The sequence below is a fragment of the Phascolarctos cinereus genome, unplaced genomic scaffold (genome assembly GCF_003287225.1).
Source record: "Phascolarctos cinereus isolate Bilbo 61053 unplaced genomic scaffold, phaCin_HiC Scaffold_5;HRSCAF=322, whole genome shotgun sequence".
Lineage (NCBI taxonomy): Eukaryota > Metazoa > Chordata > Mammalia > Diprotodontia > Phascolarctidae > Phascolarctos > Phascolarctos cinereus.
Genome location: NW_027555958.1, coordinates 44,364,583 through 44,389,852, shown reverse-complemented (window position 1 = coordinate 44,389,852; position 25,270 = coordinate 44,364,583). Strand labels below are relative to the sequence as shown.

Sequence of the window (25,270 nt, the reverse complement as noted above, 5' to 3'; positions counted from 1 at the left end):
AACTTTGTTTAAAAAAATATTTTGATAACTACATTTTCATGTAATTAGTTTCCTTGTAATCCTATGTATTTTATTTTATGCACTTAAAAACATTCTTCTAAGAAGGGGTCCATAGGCTTCATCAGACTGCCAAAGGGTTCCATGGCACAAAAAATGTCCAGAACCCCTGGGCTGAAGGGACCCCCAGAGGTCAAAATCCTGTGTAATATCTTACCTACTCCCAAAAGCCAAATCCCCATACATAGTTATAAAATCCTTTTTATTAGTCAAAATCACACTTACTTTGATTAAAAGGATGGGATATGCCATCCCCAGCAGAAAATAATACATTTTATAGAAAAGTCATTCCCTCTTTTCTCCCTCCCCATTCTCCCTCCCTCCCCATTAAAAACTAGAAAAAAATTCCTACTGTTCCTCCACAAATCCTTATAGGCCATAACCCTCCACGGTACTGTGGCCCTGTAGTACTCCGGGCCACCTCAGCTCTCTCACTGTAGGATAAAAATTATTAAGTTCCACTCATCCCAGTTGCTGGGAACAGAGAGAGAGAGAGAGATGAGGAGCAGAGATTACTATCTCCCTAACACACTCCTCATTCTATTCCCTAGGATCTCTGGCCAATGGGGGAAAAGGGAAAAGATGGTGGACACAGGGAGTAGAAGAATCGGGAAAATAGGCTAAGACATTTTGGAGGAAGCAGCTCCAAGCTCCTCTACCCCCAAAAGGCAGTTTGGAGTCTTTGTCAAACCAAAAATGATTTCCCTCAGACCTGAGAAAAAGAGATATCCAATTGGGGTGGGGGAGAGGGAAGAGGGCAGAAGGGAGAGATAACAGGGAACTTCTCAGATCCCTGCAAACCCCAGTAACCTCTTTACCCTCAGGTACCCCAATTTTATCTCCTGGGCAATGACTAAGCTAGGCCACCTCCCTTAGCAGCTGTCCATAGTTGGAGATGGAGAGAAAGACAGGAGACAAAGAGGGTGCCCCTGGCCCTCAGGGTTTCCCCCAGGTCCCCTCAGTCCTCGGGTGGGATGCGCAGGGCAGAATACACCATCACCCGACTGTCCTCCCGCCGTCGGCCTGCAGAGGGGAAGGGACGTGAGTCTCGGACAGGATGGGGAAGTGAAGGACCCAGGGCAACAGGGGGTCCTCAAAGGGTGGGGAGTTTCAAACCCTCTAACCATTGACCGGCTGTCCCCTGGCTGCTCCCGCTGTGGCCTAGAGAGCAAAGGTCAAGAGTGGACAAAGTGAAGCCCCTGAGGATGGGGAAGGGGAAGTGGATGGAAGGGAATTATACAGAGAAGAGCAGCAGGGGCACTAAGGTGGGAGTGGGGCAGGGCTCAGTCTTGGATAGTGGGCAGGCAGGTGGTGGTCAGGCAGGCGATCAATCCAAGTGGTCAGTCCTTACACGAGAGGCTGCGCTGGATACTTCGAAGGGAGCCTCCAGCTGTGATGAATGCCCAGATCCCCATGGATAGAGTAACTGCATAGATGGGCAACAGGCTGGCTTCATACCAGGGATTCAGAAATGTCTAGGGAGAGGCAATAGTGATTGAAGAGAAGAAAACGTCCCCTCCATTCCAACCCCAGCTACCCTCTGAGCATGTAACAAAACCTTCTCCAGACCTTTCACTTTGCCCCAACAAAACTCAAATATTGTTACTATGCCTCTTCCCACCTACAATGTTGCTTCTCCTCTTAGCTAGGCCCTCAAGCCCCTGCCTCTTTTCTCCCAGAGACGCCCATTCCTGACTCACCAGTCCTGATGTCAGCAGGTGACTGCCAACAACCAAGCCCAAGGCCCAATATCGTCTCCTCTCACAGGCATCAAAAAACACAATCCCCCAAAAGGTATGAAGCAAAATGATGGCTGCTGTGAGAAACGCTGGGGAAAGAGAAGGGGATCGCCTGAAGCACCTCTCCAGCCCTCAACCCTGCTGAGCTCCTCCCAGCACCCCTGGCGGAAGCAATCTAGAGAATTTTCCAGGAAGAACCTGATAGGGCATTTTCCCCTCCAGGTTGAACTAGATCTGCCCGACACAGCCAAGTGCTGAGAGATGCTATGGTCTAGGATGGAGATTTAGGGAATGGGGTCTTACCTGAGGTTAAGAAGTAATAGGGTGAATCTCCATTAATACCAACCACACCTGGACCAAGCGCATCTGCCAAGATGTTGATAACAGAAAAGACGCCACTGATGATGCCGAAAGATAGACCAGAAACTGGGGAGATGGGCAATCAGCGAGGTTAAGAGGGGCAAGGACCATTCACTGTGAGTTCCTACTTACTCCTCCCACCCAGCCATTCATCCTCTCAGTCCCACTGCCCCAGACTTCGTGTGGGAGGGTCTGGTAGGGAAAGGGGAGAGATGAGAAGCCACTGAGACCAAGTTACTCTGCTAGTCACCCCTCCCTGGCTCACCATAGGCCATCTGTCGGATGGAGATGGGAGATCTTCCGTCCTCACTCAGCGATGCTAACCCCTCATCTGCCTTCTGGTGGGGATATGAGGGAGGGTGGGGGGGCTCCTTTCCCCCAGGTCCCTCCCATAGCCCTCTCCCTTCAATACCCACCCCAACAGCCTGTCCCTGTCCCTCCCAATGACTTTCCAGCCCCTCCTGTGCTCCCTCCAATGCCTCGACCCCCTCACACCCAACCCCAGTGTTCTACTCTCTTACTTAAGTAGCTTGTAGTAGGCAAATCTGAAAACCTCCTGAAGCAGGACAGAAACGGCAGCACCAAAGATGAGGAGGCCATATTGGAGTCGGGTGTCTGACTGATCAGTCACATGGACCAAGATGAACCAGACCACAGAGGCCAAAAGTAGAGAGACCAGCCAAAAAAATGCCCTGAGGGAAGGCCGGGGAGGGGGGGAAATCAGAAGAAAGGGGGAGAAGGTACCGGGCGGTCAGAAGGCTTAACAAAGAGAGATCATTTAAAGGAACAACAAGAAAAGTGGAAGTTAGATTTTAAGGAGGATTTTCGTAGGGCAGGAGTCACCTAGGGATTAAGGGAATGAACTGGAGGAAATAAGGTTGGCTTTTCTCTCCAGTTAAAGCCCTCATCTGTAAGAGTATTAAGATTAGGCGAGTGACAAAGGTCTGGGCAGGACCAAAGAGGAGGTAGAAAAGTATGTGTGGGTGTGCCCACGTTAGGGGGAGGGAAGGAGAAACAGAAAGACGGGAAGGGCAGGATTCCTGGACCCTCCCTTGAGGCGTGTCTCCTCCGGGTCAGCGCCCCCATTCCCAAAGAGTCACCTCGGCCGGGGGGGGGGGTGTCTGCCCACGGAAGGCTCGGGGGGCCTTCAGCTTCCGAAGGCCAACGTCAAGGCACTGGGAGGTGGAATCTCTCCCACACGGGAAGGCAGAAGTGGACGAGAGGGAAAGGATAAAGGACCCACAGCCTGCGGACTAGTGGGCCACGCACCCTCTGCCTCGGCACCCATCTATCTTCCTCGCCGTCGGATCGTCCAGGGCTCCCTTTCTTCCACAGCCTCCGGCCGCCTCCCCTCTCCCCCACCCCTCTTCCCATCCCCACGCCCACTCACCCGGCCACCAAGATGATGACCCGAAGCGGGTCCCCGGCCACCGTGACCAGAAAGAGCGAGAAGGCCGGGCCGAAGGCCACGAAAGTACATCCGAAAAAGACCGCAGCACCCATGGCTGGGCCTCGGGGGTGGGCTGGGGAAAGTGGGAAGGGGAGCAAGGGGAGGACAGGGACCTACAAGGGAAGGGGGTGGGGGGGCAGCTGACCAGTGGGGGGGGGTCGATTTCTGCCCCAGTAGGGGCACGGCGGCAATGTCACCCCCAGGCCCCGAAGAGGGGGGAAGGGGGGGGCGGGGGGGGACACTGACGCCCCAGCAGCAGGTCCGCCCGACTTCCCCTACGGAGGCCGAGTTGGGGACATTCCCAGGCCCCAGCCCAGCCCCATCGCCCTCCCTTCTTGTCCCCTCCCCCAAGGCCAATGGTGAGATTGTGGGAGGCGTGGCTACAGTTGGGCTTTTTTTAGGGAGGGATGTTGCATCCTGGGAGTTGTAGTTCTTAGTTCCTCCAGTCTCTACCCCTCCCTAGGGTGCGGTTTAGTAATTTACGCCAGGTATGGACGAAAGGAACTGAGTTGAACTTGAATTGGGCTTGGAGCCAGGACAACTAGGTTCTGCCTTCTTCTTCTCTTCTATTCCCAAGCTCTCTTAGGGTTGCAGTTGCTCTCAGTAGCAAAGGGTGGTGGGACTTGCACTGCCTTCTGGTAGGCTGTAGGAAGGTTGGGGGTGGGAGAGAGAACGCCTGAAAAAATACCAAGGGCTGGCGTGGGGGGGGGGCAGTAGGGAAGATGGGGACGCGCATTGTTTTTAGTTGAATGGAAGGAAATGGATCGGGGCTACAGCAGAAAAGATGAAACTTAAAAGCTCCAGTGGGAATTTACTGTCTTACATTAGACCTGGAACCTAGGAAAGCATCGGAAAGACCTCTGTCTGTGAATGGGTACAAGAAATAGTGAAAGAGGAAAGGATGCTCCTTGAAGGGACTGACTTCAAAAGAAGTGGTTCTTATGAAGCACAAGAAAGTTTTCAGTACTGTACTGTGCTGTCTTTTGGTTGACAGCTAACAAAGAAACTCAGCCCCCTTCCTTCCCCCACCCCCACCTTTTGTGTTACACTTCCTTTATTTAGTTTCTGAAGATGTATTTTTGTAATATCTTGTTCTTCAGACTGATTGATGGAAGAACAGAGAATTAGAAATCTAGTTCAGATAGCCTGCACAACCACATTGGGATGGAGCACAGTTCTTGGCAAATAGATGTTTGTTGACTGATTGGAGACACTTAAGATCTTCTAGGGGACTTTTCAGATGTTTAAAGGAACCTTGGGAGGAAGGGAGAACAAAGGGTGTCATTTTTCCTGGAATTCATGTGAAGGACTATTGCCAGTGAATACGGAGTGTAAATGAGGATATAGAATGAGGAGATTAGGTCCAGTCAGGACAGGAACATAAAGCTTCAGGGGGTTGGACCAAATAACTTTGGGAGTGAGAGGTCCAGTGTCTGCAGAAGGAGAGGCAGGCTGATCTCCCTTTCCTCCTTCTTCCAGTCTGTGAACAGGAACTTGCAGCAGAGTTAAGGTGAAGTAATAGTTAACCGAAGAGCCAGGAAGGAAGTTACAACTGTGCCCAGGAACTTTTATGGGAAATGCTTTGGGATCTAAACAGTGGAACCATCATCACATGATGGGTAAATAAGATAGAAGAGAGACTCAGTCTTCAACCTAGGGGATCTCTTCCTCTCCCAGCCTCCCTCATCCTACTCTGCTCCTCATTTGTTTGTGAGAAGGGAAGAACTTCACTTTTTCTGAGAGGAATTGAGGTTAGCCTTCAATGGCAGGGACTCCAAATTGATGGTCAAATAAAGGAAGGGAAATATCCCCATTCTTTTATCAGTGAGGCAAGAGGATAGGAAAAATCCATATTGTGATGGACAAAAGCTTAATAATTAATATGTTAGAGTAAACAAAAGTAAATCTGTAGAACAAGAAATGTATATACATTGACTCCAACTGTATGTAGTGCCACTCTTCTTCTGGTTCCTGAACAAAACTAAAAGTCATGCCAGCTAGCAAAAATTTAGATGGACTTTGTTATGAATAAAAAAAAACCCAAGAGTTTCTGGGTAATTAATAATAAATTTATTAATTAGGCTTAGCCAGCAAGCAATAAATTGAAGATCAGTGGGTTGTCTCAGTAATGAGACAACCAATGGAGACACTGAATGCCTTAAATCCCTTTTGTATAAGGGAATGCCCCTGACAAGAGAAAATCAACCCTGACTGGTGGACATTTAATGAAGAGATAGGCTAGAAGTCTTCCACTCCTCCCACTGAGAATGAGGTTTGATCATGAGACTCAGCCGTCTCCAGCAATCTGGACAGGAAATCCATCTTCATCCAGACCACTCTGGTTGGTTTTCTCCTTCATGAGCTGGGTCACCCTAAACTCTAATGGAGGGGTACAAGGACAGGGTTCCTGTCCCTGGGGTGAGAACTCACCTAGACTGGATTCTGTTTATATTCCAAATAGAAGTTAGGTCTCCTAGTTGGATGGGATCCTGCCCAAGACTGAAGACCTTGTTCCTTGAGGGCTAAGAGCAATTCCATCAATCAGGTCATGTCCTTCAGAGACTGAATTTTTACAGGGGCTAGGACCTTAAATGAGGAAATAAAAAAGCCTGCTTCCCAATTTAATAATTGGTTATTAATATAATAGTAAACTAATTTCTCTCAACTTGCAAGAACTCTCATTTTGTTTGCTTGTTTGAGGGTTGTCTGTAATACTCTTTTTTGTTTTGATTTTGTTTTTGCCAATGATTATTAAATTTATAATAAATTAAATGTGTTAATGAACAAATAATGGCTTGTTGATCATTTGATGAATTATTCTTCATAAATGGAAGGACAGTCTGAAGTAGAGGATAAAGTGCTGGCTTGGAGCCAAAAATTTGGATTTGTGTCCTGACTAAACTGTATGATAATGGATAAATCACTTAAGAACTGAAAGTCTGTTTCTTCATTTTTATTTTAATTTATTTTTCACTGGAAAACTTTTTATCGTAGGTGGAGTGGGGTAGCTGGACACAGTTTAGATGATTCCAATTTTGTTGGCAACATCTAAAGCATCACAGTCTGGAGCAAATTGGACATAGGCCTTCTCTCCATCAGACCAGATCAGTGTGTTGACCTTGGCCATGTTGATGTCATACAGCTTCTTTACCACCTGCTTGATCTGATGCTCGTTAGTCTTGATGTCCACAATGAAGATGAGGGTGTTGTCCTCAATCTTCTTCATAGCAGACTCAGTAGTCAAGGGAAACTTAATGATGGCATGGTGATCAAGTTTGTTTCTCTGAGGGGCACTTTTCCAAGGGTATTTGGGCTGCCGTGGAAGTCTTAGTGTCTTGGGTTGCCAGAAGGTGAGGGATCAGATCTTTTTCTTTTTGTGGCTATCAACACCCTTCAACACTGCCTTGTTGGCCTTCAAGGCCTTGGACTTGGCTTCTGTCTTGGGGGGCACAACCACTTCCTTCTTCACCTTCAGCGCCATCCTGGGGGAAAGGCTATTTCTTCATTTTTAAAATGAGGATAATAATGTTATTATCTACTTACCTTGAAAGGTTGTCATTTTAAGAAAAGTACATTGCAAACCTTAAAGCACCATATAAATGTGAGTAGTTATTAATTATAGTAGCTGTCATATAACTGACATAGTTTATTATGATAATAAGATGAATTAATTCAAAGTAAGGTCTTATCCAGTTCCACTGAAGTAAAATGTAAAATACAGAGGTTGTGTGTAAATGAATTGCTAATGTTGCATGGGGAAAAAAATCAGCAAATTTCCATAAAACCTATAAAGGTTTCAAAGTTCTGGAAAGGATATTACAGACTCTATCCAAAATATCACATTAAAAGAACTTCAAGGCTAAAGATAACACTCCCAAAGAAAAAAACATAACCCCCCCCTCAAATTTTGGCATTCCATCAAAGAAAGTGACACAAACTTCAAGGTGGGGGGCATTGAGCAATATCCTAGGACTATTTCTATAAATGGAATCAGCAAAAACAAACCAAAACATTATTTTGGTTGCAGAGGATTCCTTGGAATACCAATAGGAATTGCTGAATTCTGGGAAGACTTCTGGTTTCTCAGTGATATCACTAACGTCTGCCTACCCCCAAATCTCTGATAGCTGTGAACATTATTATGTGCAAAAATGTGGGAATTTGTATTTTTTTAATAATATTTTATTTTTTCCCCAACTATATGTAAAAACAATTGAATTTGTGTTTTTTTAAATGAGTGTCTCCAGGTATATTTGTAATGTAAACATTTTGGCTACTATTGATGAAGCTTCTTAAACAGACTCTTAACAGTTAAAACATTTTTTAAAAAGTAGAATTCTGTTTCCATAAGTGATTTATTCTAATTTATTCTAATCAATGCTGATTTGGGGGTTTGGATAGTTGGGGGTGGTGAAGAGAGAACTCTGGGTTAGTCCACTGTAAGACTAATCTATACCCCCCCCACACACACACACTCAAATCCAGGAGTCTTGCACAGTCGTATTTGAGGATTCAGTTAGTTTGTGATAGACCAAGGAGCTAGGACCATAGCAAGGAAAAGTAGCTTCAGTTTTGATTACTTCCTGCTTAGGAGAATGGGGGGGGGCGTTGAGAAGGGGGAAGAGAAGTACAGATGTAATTTCCTTTTCTTTTTTTTTTTAAACTTCACTGCTCTGAGTCAGAAGCCAGAATGGATGTTCTACTTGTAGTCATAACTGCTGTGCCGCTCATCTTGGGTAAGACCATTCTCTCTTCTAGCCCTCGCCAGAATTCTGTGTCTAGTAGTTAGGGAACAAGGTGGGGAAGAAGATGAAAAGTGAGGAGAGGATAAAGGGTGGAGAAAAGAATAAAACAAGAGGAGCAATTCCAGTCTCATCACTAACTGGCAGAATCTAGATGGTGAACATGGGAATAGAGAAAGTAGGAGATCCAACCTAGAAAAGAATGGGCTGAGAAGGGTCGAGATTACAGACTTGGGGAGATTTCAGGGGGAAAAAAAAAAAAGGAAATCACTGTTCTCTATCTCCCAGGAAGGCAGAGCAAGAAAAGGCAGCTAAAACTGCATAAGAGGAAACTCCATTTTATGATGGGGGAAAACTAGGAGCAGGGTGACGTTAGATGGGTTGAAGTGACTCTGTTGCTGGAGAGTAAAAGAAAGACTCCTGTCTATGTGGGGTTGGGACTCCTAGAGAAGAATAGCAGCCATCAGGGACACTGTTAAGAGAATAGCTGTCTCCTTCCCTTCTTTGTTTCCCAGTCAGCCAGGTGTGTCTCAATGTTTTCCTTTCCTCTTCCTCCAGATTCCTGTTGTTATTCACTTGGCTAGGATGCAGGGATGAGGGTGGATAGCAAAAGACATGGATCTGTAGACTAAGTCATAGAAGGTAGAAATCTTAGAGATCAACTAATTCAGTTTCCTCATTTTACAATTGAGGAAACTAAGTCCAATAAGATGAAGCGGCTTGTTTAGGTCACACAGATAGTTAGTGGAAGAGCCCAAGTCTCCCAATGTCCATTGCCTAAACCTTCCTTGTCTATCTGTTGTTGTTGTTGTGTGTGTGTGTGCCTCAAACAAACAGCAGCTCTAGGAAGGAAGTGTGGCAGAGTAAATAGAATGTTGGACTTAAGAGTCAGGAAGACTTGGATTTCAATTTTACCTCTACCATTTACTAGCTCTGTAGCCATGAGAAAGTTACTTAATCCTCTGAACCTCAGTTTCCTCATCTATAAAATGGAGATAAAAAAATGCCTGCTGTAGCATCTACTTCACAGGATGACGAGGCCCAAATGAGAATGTGTATAATATTCTTCACAAATCTTAAAGATATATATGTACATGTGTATATATGTATATGTGTGTATGTATCTTAATTATTAGAACTGTTAGTTTTCAGAGTAGCCAAGATTCCATAAGAACTTAGCTTGGATGGAAGAAGATTTGCATTGGTTGTTTGTTTTTTTTATCTCAGTCCCCTCCCAGACCATTTCTTCATCTGGGCTCTTAGCAAATAAGAGAGACTATGTGGAGCAAGGTGTTTTCTGTTCTGGAATAATAAATAATATTTATACAGTGCTTTAAGGTTTTCAAAGTACAGATATTATCTCATTTTATCCTCTAACCAACCTAGGGAGGTAAATGCTATTATTATCCCCATTTTACAGATGAGGAAACTGAATCACAGAGAAGTTAAGTGAGTTGTTCAGATTCACACAGTTCATAAGTGTGTGAAGTCAGATGTGAACACAAGTCTTCCTGACTCCAGGTCCAGCACTTTATCCAATGCACCACATGACTGGGAAAGATAATCACAACCTCAGTCCTTACAGGTCAAACCTGGGACAATTTGAGCTGGGAATGCAGAATATGAGACTTGGAAGGAAGAGTCTGAAGAAAGAGTCCTTGGTGAAGTAAAGGGCAGGGTGATCCTATGGTTTTTAATTCAGAACATGGGGCAGAACATGGGGAAGGAATTATAACAGTCTTTTGACAGGTTGATGCTTAGGGAAGGCAGCAAAATGGGAACTTGATGGGCTGAGTATTATTTCTTGATGACTTCAGACTGTCAATGGATTGTGGATATACCCCATGAGTTGCTCACTTTTGCTCATTTTAGGACAAGAATATGAGGAAGAACAAATATATGAAGAAATATATGAAGATTATCAGGTGGTCTATTATACAGTCACTCCATATTATGGTGAGCATGATACAGAGAGACACAATCTGGGCTTGAGTTCTGACTGCCTTCTGTGCAGTGGCCAGGCCAAAGAGGACAAATAAGATGAGTAATATTATTTCTTTTTGGGGAGAACCAAAACCATTAACCTAACCTACCCCACTTCCCAGTCTCATTTCCAAAGTCTAAAACAGGATCTGACTTAATTGTCTCCTAAGCTTGTGATGATTAATCTTGTGGGGGCTGTGACATCATTCTCCCCTTCTTAAAGATATATGCAATATCTATTGCACATCGATGTGCACATATACACAGATATTACATACACACATAGATATGCAATAGCTATGTATGGGTATAGATGTACACATACATCTATACCCATACATACATGTGTCTTTTTTTTTCCTTTCCAGCTAATAAGGGGTAGAAAACTTGTGAAAATTCAATTATCTATCAGTGCACTATACAGTTATACCCCAAGTTGAGAGGGGAGGGGAAAAGTAGGGCTGCTCTGAGGAGAAGCAGGTTAAGAGCATTAGAGGGGAATGTTTTAATTAAAATATAGATACAATAGGTTTTTAGGGGGATATTATTGCATATCTCTATGTTTTTGTTTATTTGCATGCTTTTAAAATTAAAGTGAATGCAAATTATACACTGTCCTCTTACACTGCCCATGGGATGTGGCCAACAACACTTGGAAAATTCCCATCTCAGCCTTTTATCTCCGATTTCTGGGTCCTGTTAGATTTTCATTAGATTGTGAACTCTTTGAAGTCAGGGACTATTTTCTCCTTTCTATGAATTCCTAGCTCTTAGAGAGTGTTTACTCCATAGTAAGCACTAGTAAATAATTGACCATTTTTTCCCTTTCTCAGATGACTTAGTCAACTTTACCTTTGACTATTCCCAATTTGAGGAGGAGGATAGAATGGTGAGTGACCCACTGACCTGGGGAATTTCTATAGAGGGGTTTGGATGGAAGGTAGCTTTAAAAAAACCCAAACCATAACTAGTTATTGTGTTAAAATAAAACTAGTTGGTAGGCCTAAAATGAATCAGGATAAAGAGAAACTGGGCAATCAGCCAAAAAGGAATAGGGAACCTATGGGGAATTAGTGGAGAGGAAGCCAGAATTCAATTAGTTTGCTACAAATACTACAAGAAAGGGTTAGTTAGGCTCTTATCCAGAGGATCTAGGGAACTCAGAACATGTGTTAATGGTAAAGGATAGGCAATTTTGTATTTCACTGAGGGGTTGGGGGACGAGTAGTTTTGAACCTAAGTCTTGGGAGATACTGAAAAGAACCTTTGGGGAGGTTGTATGAGTGGGTTGGGGGGGTCAATGGAGGAGTTAATCCTGTTTTCCCATCCTACTGATAACAGAACATTGAGAAAGAAACTATAACTGAAGCAGGAGACAGGAAGGTTAATCCTGAGAAAAAACTTCCAGACAATGGCATACAGAAGACAACAGAACAAGTGAGTAAGGACAGAGACGCGGACCTCACAGAAGTAGTTACCTCTCCTGGATGAATCACAGGCTGGCTGGGATGGGAGCATGAAGAAGGAGGAGGGCTGGAGGGCCAGTCCTGGGACACTGAGGGAGCCGAGTCCTCTCATCAGATGAGGTCTGTGTAGAGTGCTTGGCACAGTGGCTGTGCCTTCCCTTCTCTGGCTCTGCAAAGTATGAGCACCTTGCTGACACTGATTTTCCCCTAGCCAATGGTCCTTCTCTTTCAGAGTTAATGCCAATGTCATGTGGAGATGAGTGGGAGGGCTTACTTCAATTTCATTTCAATTTAATTAGTATTTAAGGAGTGTTTGGTGCGTGCTGAACACTGGACTTGGTGTTATGGGGATTGATTATGCTACATGTTTTTTCCACTTTAGAAATTTACAATCTTATTGGAGAGACAAAAGTTGCACACATGAAACAACAGAGAAGAATAAGAGAATACATATAATTAGACGGCAACTTAACATAATTAAATTTCAAGATGCATGATATAGATAATGAAGTGTCATGGGTGGAAGGAGAGAGGAATCATAATTGGCTAGAGGTTTTAGTGGAGACAGTAGGACTAAAAATATAGGAGGGATTTTAATAAATGGAGAGTAGCGGAAAGGATATTCCAAGGGTAAAAAGAGCAAGGATGAGGAGGTGAAAATGAGCGTGGGATATTAGGGGGTCAGGGAGCAGAGTATATGTGTTGGAATGTAGTGGGGACATAACATGGGGTAGGTACAATGGCGCTGATTCATGTAAGGTCTTCACCACCAGGCTGAGGACCACAGTAGCTAGAGCTGGAAGGGATCTTAAATATCATCAGTTTCGATTAGACCAGTTGCTCTGTTGAGTATAATGTCATGTAAACTCAGTTCCATATCTGCAAAATGAGCTGGAGAAGGACATGGCAAACCACCCCAGTATTTCTGCCAAGAATACCACAAAATGGGGTCACAAAGAGTCAAGTGAAATGACTGAACAACAAACAGACATCATAAACTTAAGATGTTCAAAACTAAACTCATTTTCCCCAAATTCTTCCCCCTTCCAAACTTTCCTACTACCTTCTAGGGTACCATCATCCTGCCAGTCTCCCCGATTTGATACCTAGCTATCACCTTCTGTTCCTCACTCTCATCCCCCTGGGTATAATCTGTTGCCAAGGCCTGTCGATACTACTTTCATAACCTTCCTTGCATCTGCTGCCCCTTTCTCTCCTACACTGTCACCCTGAGGTATAGACCCTCATCTCCTCATGTTTGGACTACTGCAGTAGCCTGCTAGTTGATCTGCCTGCCCTAAGTCTCTCCTCACTTCAGTCCTTCCTCCACTCAGCTGTCAAAGTGAGTTTCTTAAAGTACAGGTCTCCGTACTCAACAAACTCCAGTGACTCCCCATCACCTCTAGGATGAGCTATAAGATCCTGTGTTTGGTGTTCAAGGCTCTTCATAATCTAAGCCCTTCTCATACTCTCCCACCCTTCCAGTCTTCTTACATCTTACACCCCACCCCACACACTTTTCAATATGGTGACACTGGTCTTCCTGCTATACCTAAAACAAGTAACTCCATTTCTGGGCTCCGCGTCTTTTCACTGGCTGTCTCCCATGCATGGAATGCTCTTCCTCCTCATCTCTGCCTCCTGGCTTCCTTCAAGTCCTAGCTAAAAGTCCACCTTTTATAGAAAGCCTTTCCCAGGCTCTCTTAATCTAATACCTTCCCTCTGTTGATAACTTCCTATTTATCCTGTATATAGCTTGTCTGTACATAGTTGTTTGCATGTTGGCTCCCCCACTTGATTGTGGGCAACTCCAGGGCAGGGATATTCTTGTCTTTCTTTGTATCCTGTGTGCTTAGCAAGTACCTTGAAAACTGCAGATGCCTAATAAATGTTTATTGGCTGACTGAATTGACAGTCTGGATTAAGGTGGTAAGAGTGGGAATGGATAAATTCAAGGGAGGGTTCAAAGGAAAAAATGACAGGACTTGGAGATCTATCTTATACAGGGATGGAATGAGGTAGAGGGAAAGCTGAAGATGACTTGTACATTTTGACCCGGGGTGATTAGAAGAATCACCAAAATCAGTGCTATTTTGAATTGACAAAATTGGGGAGTATGGGAGTGGGCTTAGTTTAAAAAGGGGGGATGATGAGCTTGATTTTGGACAAGGTGAATAAACACTGAGAGGAAAATATTTAAGTGGCAATGTCCTAAGAACAATGGGAACAAAAGTCATAGTAGAGATATAGATCTGGAAGTCATAAGCATGAGGTGATAGTTAAAGGCATGAAATGAGTTTGCCAATAATAATAGCTTGTATTTATATAGTATTTTACATATAGTATGTCATTTGAGCCTCTCTACAACCTTATAAGGTAAGTAGTATAATGATTATGATTTCCATTTTATGGATAAGGAAACATCCTTTGGATGTTTAGAGAGATTTAGAGAGGCTAAGGAATGCTCTACCTATCATGTAGAGATTAATCAGTGGAGCCAGGGATTAAATTCAGATCTTCTATGTCGCAGGCCAGTACTCTGTCCACTACACCACATGAGAGATTATACACAAAGAAGAACTGGGGCCAAGAAGGAAAAGAAGATGGTCCCAGAGACAGAGAAGGATCTACCACAGAGGTAGGAGAACTAAGATAATGATGCATCCCAGAAGAAAAGGGAGGGCAGAATTTTAAGCAGAGAGATGTTCAGTGGTGTCAGATACTACAAAAAGACTGGGATTAAGAACTGTGAAAAGGCCATTTAAATTGGAAGGAAGTCATTGGAGACTGGAGATAGTGGTAGAAGCCAGATTGTGGGCTTCTGAAGAAGTGGGTTGTGAAGTAATATAGGTAATATACATTAACTGCTCTTTTGAGAAATATAGTTGTGAAAGGAAAGAGAAAAGAGAAAGGACAGCATCCGGAAGGGACAAAAGGCTCAAGCAAGAAGGAATCTATGTTTGAAAGTTGAAGGGGAGGAATCAGTAGAGAGTGAAAAGAGATGCAGAAGTGAGGGTTTCTGAGGATTTGGGAGGGTGCTCAGGCCTATTATGCAGAGAGTCTCATTTTAGAGGGGATAAGTGATACATCTTCATCTGGGCCCAGAAGAAAGGAGAGGGTAAGTATAGAGAATGAGGCATGTTGAAATGAAGCTCTTCTCTTAGGTGTGGTGAGCCTCCCAGCCCATGTGTCTGCCAGCAGCCACGTAGGGTAGAGTGTGGAAGGGATGATATATTTGTGTTTTAGGCACCTTCAGCTATGGATGTTGCTGTGCCCACTCTGCAGCATCACCTCCCACTCCTCCTTCTGCCCTGGGTTCTGCTGAGGTGGATATTGCTACTTTAGAAGGTGAGAGGTCAGGATAATTATGCTCAACCACCTGCTTGGGAGAAAACAGGGTAGGTTAAAATAGCTCTTCCAATGTTCTCAACATCTCTAGGGAGGGGATGGGAATGTGTTTGGGGAGGACTGGGGACTAGGGGAGAAGGGGTGAATGGGAGGAGTGGGCTAACAACAGGAGAGACTGTGTTTAGAAAATAGGAAAAATTTCTTGTTTCAAGGAGATAGTCCTGGGAGTGTCATGAAATAAAACTTAAAATGGGGCCTCAGGTGACTTTAGGACTTCCTAGTCCAGATGCAGGAAACTGGACAAAATAACTTCTTGAGTGCCCTTTGCCAGCTTAGAGAGTTAGAGCCAATTTCCAGCTGGTTCTGGCCCAGATGAGGCAGGTGCAAATAGGCAGTGGGTGAGCCTCCTAATGAGTTGGAGAGTTAAAGGGCAAAGTTCAGTAGCAAAAGAGAATCCCTGTTGGTTAAAGTAGGGTTGAGGGAGGTAGAAAAAGGAAGAGGAGAGAAAGGAAATTCCAACTAGGGAGTTGGAGGTGAAATTCTGATAGGAGTTAAGCTGAAGAAAGGAATTCCTGGTAATAAAGAAATCATGGAAATGAAAGTTGAGAAGGATAAGACATCTTCTCTGTGGACCTCCTCTAAAAGGAGAAATGTTATTGAGGATGAGGGAAAGGAAAGTTACATATCAGATGTATATTCTGGAGTGAGGAAAGGGTGCCTGGGCTCCTAATCCTGTTCCAAGAACCAGAGTTCAGATTTCCTTCTTGATCCTTACTACCTGTGAAATATCCAGCAAGACACTTAAAAATCTCTAGACCTAAGTTTTCTCACCTGTAAAATGAGGGATTGGAGTGGATGGACTCTAAAAATTTCCAGCTCTGGATCTTTTCCTTCTTTCCTTTCCAGGAGAGAGAAGGCTGCCATGACTTCTTTGAACAGGGAGCTGGGGGTGGTGGTGGTGCAGAAACTGGAAAAAGAAATAAAGAATAATTGAACCACAAAAATTATCTCATTGACCTTCCATAAGATCTTCCCTTAGAGAATCATCATATTACTTCTTGGGCCATTTGGGTGGGAATGAGCCGTGATTTTTTGCATCCCTTTCTCTTTGGAATTGAAAACAATGTGTATTGTCTGCCTGTTACAATCTCCGTTCTTTCCCATATTTTGAAGTTTATATATACAGAGCCCTAACTAGGGCAGGCCACTAAAGCTTTGTATACATGCAGGCACTGAAATTTAGAGGAATACTGACAGCACTTTTAATCCAGCAGTTTAGAAGCCAGAATTTAGCATCTACTTAGCAAGAATATTGAGATACCAGGTGGTAGCTTCCTCCCCATCAGTAGCACCTAAAATGAGCTCTCCTCAACCCCATTCCCTATGCTACTCACTATCCTCAAATGAATTGGGGACACATTTCTTTCCACTTTCCTAGCTGCAAAATGATGTGTTTGCTCTGGATACAGAGTCAAACTTTCATCCTCCCTTTGCTTCCAATTTGGTTACTAAGTCAGGGGTGAAGAACCTGCGGCCTCGAGGCCACATGTTTATTTCATCTGAGGCTGGGAGGTTTGTGTGTCTGGGTTGGGGAGAGGGAAATGCCTTTAACACGCAAACCAGTTCCCTTTTCCTATATAGCCCCCTGCAAAGTGTTTGGGTTTGTTTTTTCTTTTTTTTAAAAAACATTGAGAAGCTGTCAACATAACCAAAAACCTTGCCCCGATATCCCGGTCTTGCAGAATTTTATATTTCTTTTTAACCCCTTTATGTATGCTAAGGGGAACTGTGCTTCCCCCTTGTGGCTGTTTCAGAAACCGTCACCCCACTCGACTTCCAACTCTGAACCCACCCGTGAGAATATGAGGGTCATAAAATCTGAGCCGAAAGGGACTTTAGAGATATAGTCCAGCTTCTCCATTTTTATTGAACAACTGAGGCCAAGAGAGATTAAGTGCCTTGCCTAGGGTCACACATCTAGTGAGTGTCAGAGGCAGGATATGAACCCAACTCTTTCTGAGCTCAAGTACAACACTGTATGCACTAGTGTCTCGGAATGGGGAGATGTTAATAGTCTCCTCATGACTTCTCAGCTCCAGGTAGCTCCGCACGTTCAGACAGGCCATTCACTTCAAACAGTGTCTCTAAACTCACATCCCAAAGTCATGCACATCCCCAGGACCCAGAGGGGGAAAAGGATGACCGTTGCCCCTCTCCCCTACCAGGGGAAAGTATTCAGACGTGGAAGGGGTGCGGGGAAGGGATCTAGCCCAGGTAGTGGGCGGATGAGTAACACCAGGAGCGTGAGAGGCCTTCTGGAGCTCTGACAAGGGGTCCGAGGTGTGGCAGGCAAGGCACCAGTGTGTGTAACGTGTGCTCTCTCGAGTTATGTAAGGAAAGCGTTGTAACTGCCTCCCGGTCCGGGGCCTGCGAGAGAACACGGTGTTCCCGGCGCTAGTCCCCGCCCTGCTCTGCCCGGGGAGCACCGAGACACCCAGCTTGGGTGGGGGGGGGGCCGGTTAAGGAGACGTGGGGAGTCACGAGTCCCAGGCCCGAGAGTGTGACTATATACGCCCAGTACACAGTGTCCCACACAGTCGGCCGGTCCCACACGTTGCAAACACTGGACTGTCTCGGCTCCACGTGCACATCTGACATGTACACTGCGGGGGGGGGGAGACGACAATTCCGGGGGCGGAGCCTGGAATTCCAGAAGCCTCACCTCGGCTGTGGAATCCCCCTCCCTCGCCTACCCGCGGCGTCCTTGGCCCTCCAAACCGCCCTCCTTCCGCCCCTAGCCGCGTGCATGCTCTTTCCCTTCAGGCTCCACACACTCGAGACTGTCAGGCCTGGGTTCTCTACCTCCCCGCCTAAGTTTAGCCAGTGCAACTCCTCCTCGCCCTCCTTTCCCGTGTTTCCTACTTCCCCCTCCCCTTTCGGCCACTGGGTCCTCTTTCTAAGCCGCATGTAGGGGCGGAGCATGGTATTAGTCTCTCCAGGCCAATTAACGATGGATCGTCCCTCCATTGGCCGAGCTCCTGAGAGCTTAGCCAATGAACAGGGGATGTCGTCATGGGCCGGGGAACAGAGGTCACGTGTTCCCGGCTCTCCAGCCAATAGGAGGATAGCAATCCGGTGCGCAGGGGAAGGCACGTGTGGAGCTGCACGTGTCGGGATGGGGGTAGGGGCGGGACCTGGCTAAGGAGAGGCGGAGGAGGGAAGAGTAGACCCGGTGCGCTAGGGAGAGTCTTGGACCGAGCTGGAGGGTTGGTGAGTACGTCGCGGGCCCTAGAACGACCTGCTCTGGGGTGGTTTCGGAGAGAAAAGGTCTTGAGAAAGGGAGGGATCAGATAATGACACTGGGTGGGGATGCGTTATGAGACGAGACGGACTGGAAGAGAGTGATAGGGAACACGATTTTAGGAGAGATTTACGGGGGTCAGGGGCGAGCCTTGTCCCTTCTTGGGCTTTGGAGGGACCTCCGGGAGTGTGAGTGGAAGGCAGTGGGCATCCTTCCCCGGATCACAGCTGCTTACACTGCCCTGCACCTGGCTCCCACCTGGAGAGGCTGGCACAAGCTTGACCAGGAGTTTGAGAAGAGTAGGAGTGACAGCCCCAGTAGACGTGGGACGGCAGCTTGTGGGAGGATAGATGTGGTGGCGGATCTGATCAAAAATATTCCTTTCGACTTTGGAAAGAGGATAAAGAAACCTCCGTCATTCTGGAGGCGGCTTCTCCGGGGGAGCTTTTGAATCACTCCCAGCCCATTCCAACATAGATGACAGGGTGACTTTTCTGTTGCGTCAAGGATAAATTTGAGTTGGGGGGGTCGGGGGGGGGTGGGGCGGAAACACTGTCCTAATTCCACTTCTTCCATCCTGTTCCACTCCATCAATTCCCCAGACCTGAGACGAAAACTCTTGCTTTGTTCTTAAGTTGCAGGTTCAAATGTGCTACAGCATCTTCTCTTAATTCAACACTAACGTCCATCCCCAGCTTTCCTGGAAACATGGAGTCTCCATGTAGTATTTCTTTTTATTCTTCTTCCTCTCTCTCTTCTTCCTCTTCCTCCTCGGAGGTAGACAGTGCCCTCAGCGACTTTGGCTTTCCCTCAGATAGTGAGGGGGAGTGCAGGGGGGGCTCATGGGTCCAGGTCAGAGGCTGGTTGGCAGAGGGGAAGTCAGCGGCCAGGACCTCTTCGATGTTGCCGTCGCCCCCTGAGTTCCAGTGGTCATCAGGCTTCATCTTGCCTAGAAGGACCTGGCTTGGCTTCCCCCATGGCTGGTTCAGGAATGAAAAGATCAAGAGACAGTGAGGAGGAGACATGTCTGAACAACCAGAACTTAAGCACAGAAGGAGATCGGCTCTTTGCTCAGAAGGTAAAAAAAAGAAGGGGGAAGAACTGGGAAGTCTGGAGGCCTATTATTTTGTGTATGTTCTGAAGTAGTTTAGTGATTCTAATTGGGTTGTGTTACTGACCATCTTGTGTTACATAGGTCCTAGATTTGAAAGAATAACTTGTGTTGTGGTAGGGTAACTTTGGGTCTGCCTACACTCTCTGATCTCTTTTTCTGTAGTGTAAAGAGCTCCAAGGATTCATTCGCCCCCTCACAGACCTGTTGAATGGGCTGAAGATGGGCCGCTATGAGAGAGGTGGTTATCTATTTTTGTCCATCTGTTCCGCTGTGTTACTCATTCAGTCTGTATCCATATCTTTGCCAGAATGGAATTAGGCTAGTGTGGCTTCTTCCTTTTTGTCCCTGGAATAGTTGCAATACCTGAAAATAACCTTACCCCATCTTATCCTTAAGTATTATAGCTTCGCCAGGTTAAAAGCCTGGAAGCCCAAGTTTCTTAGTCCTCCAAAGGCTTTGTTATGGAATAGAAGTGCCCCCCTTTTCCTCTTCCTTATTTTCTCCCAACAACCTAGAAATGTATTCCCTTCCCCTCTCTTCTCTAGACTGGAATCTTTCAACCCTTGGTATCTCTTTCCCTTTCTCTCATTTACATTTAGGATTAAGCAGTTTTCAACAGAGTGTGGCAATGGACAGGATTCAACGTATTGTAGGTGTCCTACAGAAGCCCGAAATGGGGTAAGTTGCCCTGCTTTTTCTTTCTCTGACCCAAATAAAAGTGTGATGTTTCCCTCATCTTGTTTTCTTTTTCCTTCTACTTCTGAAGTCTCTAACTGCTCTTTTAAATTTTTTTTTCTTTTTGCCTTTCCAGTGAGCGTTATCTAGGGACCTTGTTACAAGTAGAGAGTATGTTGAAGACTTGGTTCCCTCACATAGCTTCCCAGAGGTCACCCTCAAAGGATGAGAAGCACAGATTTCAATCCAAGGTGAGAACTTAAAAGCTATAAGTCAGGGTGGGAGGACTGTATGTAGAGGGGGATTCCTTTTTATCCCCAAACCCTTTCTCATTGATACAAGCATCTCCAGGAAGAGAATTGCTTCTTTGTCTCCCTACCCCTAGTTTATGCATTGGTTTGTATTTATCACTGGGAAGTTTTCTGATGTCTAATCTTTTCCTTCCCCCTACAACTGCTGATCTTGTTTCTTGAGTAGATAGTAGATAGAATGGGTCCTTTCCTTAGTCAGATGTCCAGGCAAAAAGATTAAAAAAAAAAAGGTCTTCTAATCTGATTGTGCTTAAGAACAGATTAAAGGGTTTTGGTTTTTTGTTGTTGTTTTTTGGTGAGGCAGTTGGGGTTCAATGACTTGCTCAGGGTCACACAGCTAGTAAATGTCAAGTGTCTGGTCTGAGACCAAATTTGAACTCGGGTCCTCCTGACTCCAGGGCCAGGGCTCTATCCATTTCACCACCTAGCTGCCCTTAGGGTTGTTGTTTTTATTAAAATAAGTGGATTCACTGCAGAATTCCTATAAACAGTATGATTCCATAGTACATTTAAAAATCAGACTTAGATTGCAAAAATTTGGTTTATCACACTGTGTGACCTTAGACAAGTCATCTGAACTTCTTCGGGTCTCAGTTTCCTCATCTGTAAAATGAGGGGCTTGGACTAGGTGACCTCTGCAGTGCCTTCCATGTCTAAATCTATGATCCTACAACTTCTCAAGACTATTGTACCAACAGGATGCACCTTTTTATACATTGAGAACTGGAAAATGCTTGTGGAATACAGAGTAAAAGATTGCAATTGCAGGGAGTCAGGGAAGCTGTGCTGTCCTTGAGAGGGTTGGGGACCTGGCATTAGGGGCTTCTGTTGCCTCTTTCCATCTCCAGAGAAAAATCAGCTCTTGATGGCTTAGTCACTCACTACTTTCTCCTCAATCCTTCTGATTCCTAGCGTTTGGCCAGCAGCCAGACCTACCCAACTGGTCCCTCAGCTGATCTCCCCAGAAAGGAGTTAGACCAGATTCACCTAAGACATCGGGATCAAGGGAAAGAGAAGTTGCATTCTCAAGAACAAGAGTTGCCCCAACTCCTCCCAGAATGGCCAGCCATGAACTTGACATGGATCCACACATCCCCTATTTGCAACCCACCTCTCAGTTCTCTTGGCTCAGCTGCCTTCAGCCATGGTCTCCTGGGTCCTGGGGCCAGCTTTGGGGTTATCCTCTTCCTTCAACATGGAGCACAATCTTTTGCCTATTCAGCACCCACCACTCCTGTCCCTGATGCTACAGTGTCTCCTATTGTCTGTGATGGTCCTAAGAACCTCCCTGAAGAAGGGCCTCGTTGCTACAGTTTGCCAGTTTCTCTAGCATCCACTCCACTGACCTCAGAATGGAGCCGTGCCCCATCCTCACCCTGTTTATCTACTGTGGCTAGGGAGATGACAACTAGAATGGATGAAAAACAGGCCCTTCATTTCTGCTGATGTCCCATTCTCCCCATCCCAACTATAGGACTGTCCTCTCTGCTCTGGTTTCTATTTTATGTGTGTTTTTTTATTTTATTTTTTGAAGTGTGTATATTTGTGCTGAGGGGATAGAAACCCTCTCTGATTAAAGTAATGTTACACCTGAATTATTTGTTGATTTGAGGAAGCAGAACTGTACACTTGAGTGATCTCTCTCTCTCTCTCTCTCTCTCTCTCTCACTCACACACACCCCCCCCCCAACCAACGTTTTCTTCTTAACTGGAAAGTACAAGCAGAAGGGATTTTTTACACTCCCTTCAGAGGCATCTTTTTGGGACAACTCTCAGTTAAATTGTATGTTTCACTGTTTGGTTTGTTTCTAATTAATTCCAGGACTGCCATCCTCATTTTTTTTGTTATCTTCCACTGACCCAGATCAGCAGCTTCTACTGTGAGCTAGCCATTTACAGCAGGCTGTTGATGTTTTGGGGTGTGTATGTGTGTGTTGGGGAGGTGAGTCTCATGTAATTGTTGCCAAGGTAAGGATGTAAGAGCTTAGAACACCCACAGCTGGCTGCCAGTTCCTAAAGAGGGAGGAACAGTATTGAATTGTCAGGAGTTCCCTCAGGCATGAGCTTTAAGTCCTAGGTGTAGGAAGAGGGAAAGGCTCCCTATTTTGTTGTTCAGCTCTTTGTGATTCTGTGGACCTAGCATGCTAGTCCTGTCCAGGCAAAGATCCTGGAGTGATTTGCCATTTCCTTCTCTAGTGGATTTTAAGGCTAACAGAAGTAAGTGACTTGCCCAGGGTCACACAGCTAGTGAGTGTCTGAGGCCCAATTTGAATTCGGGTCTTCCTGACTACAGGCCCAGCACTCTGTTCACTGAGCCATCTAGCTATGCTCCCCTCCAACTTAGAAGCAAAGTGTAGTTATAAACAATTATACATCTACTTTTCTCACCCTGAGTTCTTGTTGTATCAGGTTCAGCCTCCTGTTGAAGACTGCCCTGTGTGAACATGTCTCATGGTAGCACTTCAAAGTCTAGACTAGAGTAAGGAAAACATATACAAATCTTTTATTTCCCCCTTCCCTTCTTGTCTATATCCTCTTTGTTGTGCATGACCTTGACAACTATTTGACTGAAAATCAGGGGCAGAATTAAGTGTGCCTCATCCTCTTTGAAAATGGCAGCATTTTCCCCATTCCCCTTTACCTTGGTCTATCCTCTTATTCCCTCATTGCCTTTCCTGGATTCTCAGTTGTTGTTTTTTTTTTTTCCCCTCACTGCCTGAGCAAAGGGGCTGAGGTATTGCGTTTCTTGGAAGGCAAGAAAAATTTTATCCTTTTTACTATCTCTCGGCCTTTTCAGGCAGGCAGTGGCCTCATAGAATCTTGAGTTGGAAAGGACATCAAAGGTCCTTTAATTAAACTTCTTTCAATAACTTTTTTTAAAAAATCATTTTTATTTACCTCTACTAGTCCATTTCTATTGACTACGCCTTTTAATTCAATTTTAATTTTTGAGCACCTAACTTTTTGACATCTATAAGGCAGTAATAGTTTGGTTCTCAGCTCTCTGATCATTCTTATTTTGTTTCATGATTCTATTCCTTTCTCCCAAAAGTAGGAACATCCCAAGGCTCTTTTTCTAAACTACCTCAGATAATTCACTTTTATACTTTCAGCTCTCACCTCTACTCAGATAAATCTCAGATCTTTATCTGACCTTCTTTCTGAATGCCAATCCCACATTTCTGACTGCTGACTATCTACACTGGGATATCCTCCTTTCCCCTGAAACTCAAATAAAAGTACAAAATTTTAGAATTGGAAGGGACTTCTAAGTTCATCTAATTAAATGTTGGCATTTTATAGATGAAGGAACTGGAGGCCAGAGAAATTACTTGTCCAGGTCAAATGTCTTTTGCCTTCCAGTCCAGCCTTTTCTACTGTACTGACTAGTTATCATTCATAGCCCCCATATGTCATTTGGCACTATCTCTTATTATTTATTTTTTATATATAAGACTTGCCTGGTCAAGATCTGTCATATATCTTTGTGTCTTTTAGTAGCTAGCATAATACCTCGAACAATAAATGTCCAATAAGTGTTCATTATGTTGATGCCTTGGCCTGGAAAAATTGGTTGGGATCTCTTTGTGTTTGGGTCCTGGCTTTCTTTGGAAATTCAAAATATGTATGTTCTTTCTGACGTGCTTGTCTATTTGTTAGTATTTTCCTAGGTTATACTCATTATTCCAGCTTTTCCTTTCCTGAATTGTGACTTTGCTCCAGGCTCTGGTAATTTCTGGAATTTTTAGGGCTTTCTTTGGTCCTGATCTGTGTTAGCTAGGCTTATGAGTGCTGTGTTCATGGACCACTGGCTATCCTGCTGCAAAGGCCTGGAATAGTTTGATCTCTGTAGGCTTCTATTCCTGAGTCCTAGTTTGGGGGTCTAAGTAACACAACAGCAGGCTAGGAATCCTGGCTAAGACCCTGGTCTGATCTCCCACCTCTCTTTCCCCAGAACATAGCTTCAAGCTCTAGGATTCCTTGGCATGCTCCTTCCTGGTCCCTGAGATGGAAGGCTTCTGTGAGATGAGCAGATAGACAGAGTCTTTCTGTACTGAACTTTTCTCTATATCCATAAGATTCTGGCTGGCTGTATGGATTTGAGCTGGCAAAAATGAACTTAACTGTAGTTTCTCTTTGGATTTTTAGAAAAATCATTACTCTGCCCTGATATTAGTTTTAAAAAATTCTTGATGGAGTAGTGGGGGAACTTGGCCATTTTGCATCCACGTTTTGACATCTTGAGAGACCCCTGCTGTATTTGTCTACATCTGTCAGAACAGATCTCTGCCCTGGTATGTGCTTTGTGTTTATGCCTTGGGGGAGGTAATAGTCCTTGTAATTAAGTGGTTGCTTTAGGGAGGGAATCTTTTCTTTTTTATCCTCCCTTCTCCCATTGACTTTGGAGGGCCCCTTAGCGACCCAGTAACCCTTGACAGACATAGGTGGAGTTTGAATGCCATAGAGGGAAATTTTTCTTATGGAGAGAGAGAGAGAGAGAGAAAAGAAGGAGAAGGAGAAGCAGCAACCTGAAGACTTTCCAAGAACTAAAAGTCAGATGGAGGGGGAAAAGAAAGCAGCTGTCAGAACTGATTATTTGGTTCATAATATCCCTGTTTTGGGGAAAATGCCGAGAACAGGCTTATCGTGGGTATATTACACTTCAGTCTTTGGAAGAGGACCTGTTCCTTTGTACGTGCAACCCCAGCAGCCAAATTAGGCGC

At 44.9% G+C, this 25,270-nt stretch overlaps 3 protein-coding genes and 1 pseudogene across 5 annotated transcripts; 2 read left to right on the top strand and 2 right to left on the bottom strand.

Annotated features, from left to right (window-relative positions):
• Nucleotides 1-44: 44 nt before the first annotated feature.
• On the bottom strand, nt 45-3,911 carry APH1A (aph-1A gamma-secretase subunit). The gene is given in 7 exon segments (XM_078154909.1): nt 45-1,080; nt 1,409-1,532; nt 1,758-1,885; nt 2,100-2,222; nt 2,422-2,494; nt 2,650-2,848; nt 3,547-3,911. Coding segments are annotated over 7 exon segments (825 nt in total). The 5' UTR covers nt 3,660-3,911; the 3' UTR covers nt 45-1,015.
• Nucleotides 3,912-6,503: 2,592 nt separating this feature from the next.
• LOC144457504 (large ribosomal subunit protein uL23 pseudogene) lies at nt 6,504-16,056 on the bottom strand (annotated as a pseudogene). The gene is made up of 2 exons (XR_013486849.1): nt 15,977-16,056; nt 6,504-7,106 (listed from the first exon to the last, which is right to left on the bottom strand). The product of XR_013486849.1 is annotated as a large ribosomal subunit protein uL23 pseudogene (transcript).
• On the top strand, nt 8,238-16,149 carry CUNH1orf54 (chromosome unknown C1orf54 homolog). 2 transcript variants are annotated; one of them, XR_002327858.2, is made up of 7 exons: nt 8,238-8,342; nt 10,221-10,304; nt 11,165-11,220; nt 11,673-11,768; nt 14,328-14,435; nt 15,044-15,195; nt 16,052-16,149. XR_002327858.2 is itself a non-coding variant. In XM_021004396.2 (7 exons), the coding sequence occupies exons 1-6, from the start codon at nt 8,297-8,299 to the stop codon at nt 15,140-15,142; spliced, it is 489 nt and encodes a 162-aa protein (XP_020860055.1). In that variant the 5' UTR covers nt 8,238-8,296; the 3' UTR covers nt 15,143-15,145; nt 16,052-16,149. The 2 variants fall into 2 exon arrangements, 1 of the variants encoding a protein (XP_020860055.1); XM_021004396.2 differs by having other exon boundaries at nt 15,044-15,145.
• A 2,273-nt stretch (nt 16,150-18,422) lies between these two features.
• CIART (circadian associated repressor of transcription) lies at nt 18,423-22,141 on the top strand. Its single transcript, XM_021004411.2, is given in 6 exon segments — nt 18,423-19,280; nt 19,282-19,524; nt 19,723-19,798; nt 20,160-20,238; nt 20,372-20,486; nt 21,459-22,141. Coding segments are annotated over 6 exon segments (1,173 nt in total). The 5' UTR covers nt 18,423-19,154; the 3' UTR covers nt 21,993-22,141.
• The last annotated feature ends 3,129 nt before the right edge of the window (nt 22,142-25,270 follow it).

Excerpts from the sequence above, each read along its gene's own strand:
- CUNH1orf54 (XM_021004396.2), top strand. The coding sequence starts at position 8,297 with ATGGATGTTCTACTTGTAGTCATAACTGCTGTGCCGCTCATCTTGG. Across the intron at positions 11,221-11,672 it reads TTGAGGAGGAGGATAGAATG|AACATTGAGAAAGAAACTAT; the intron begins GTGAGTGACCCA and ends TACTGATAACAG. Across the intron at positions 14,436-15,043 it reads GAGAAGGATCTACCACAGAG|GCACCTTCAGCTATGGATGT; the intron begins GTAGGAGAACTA and ends TTTGTGTTTTAG.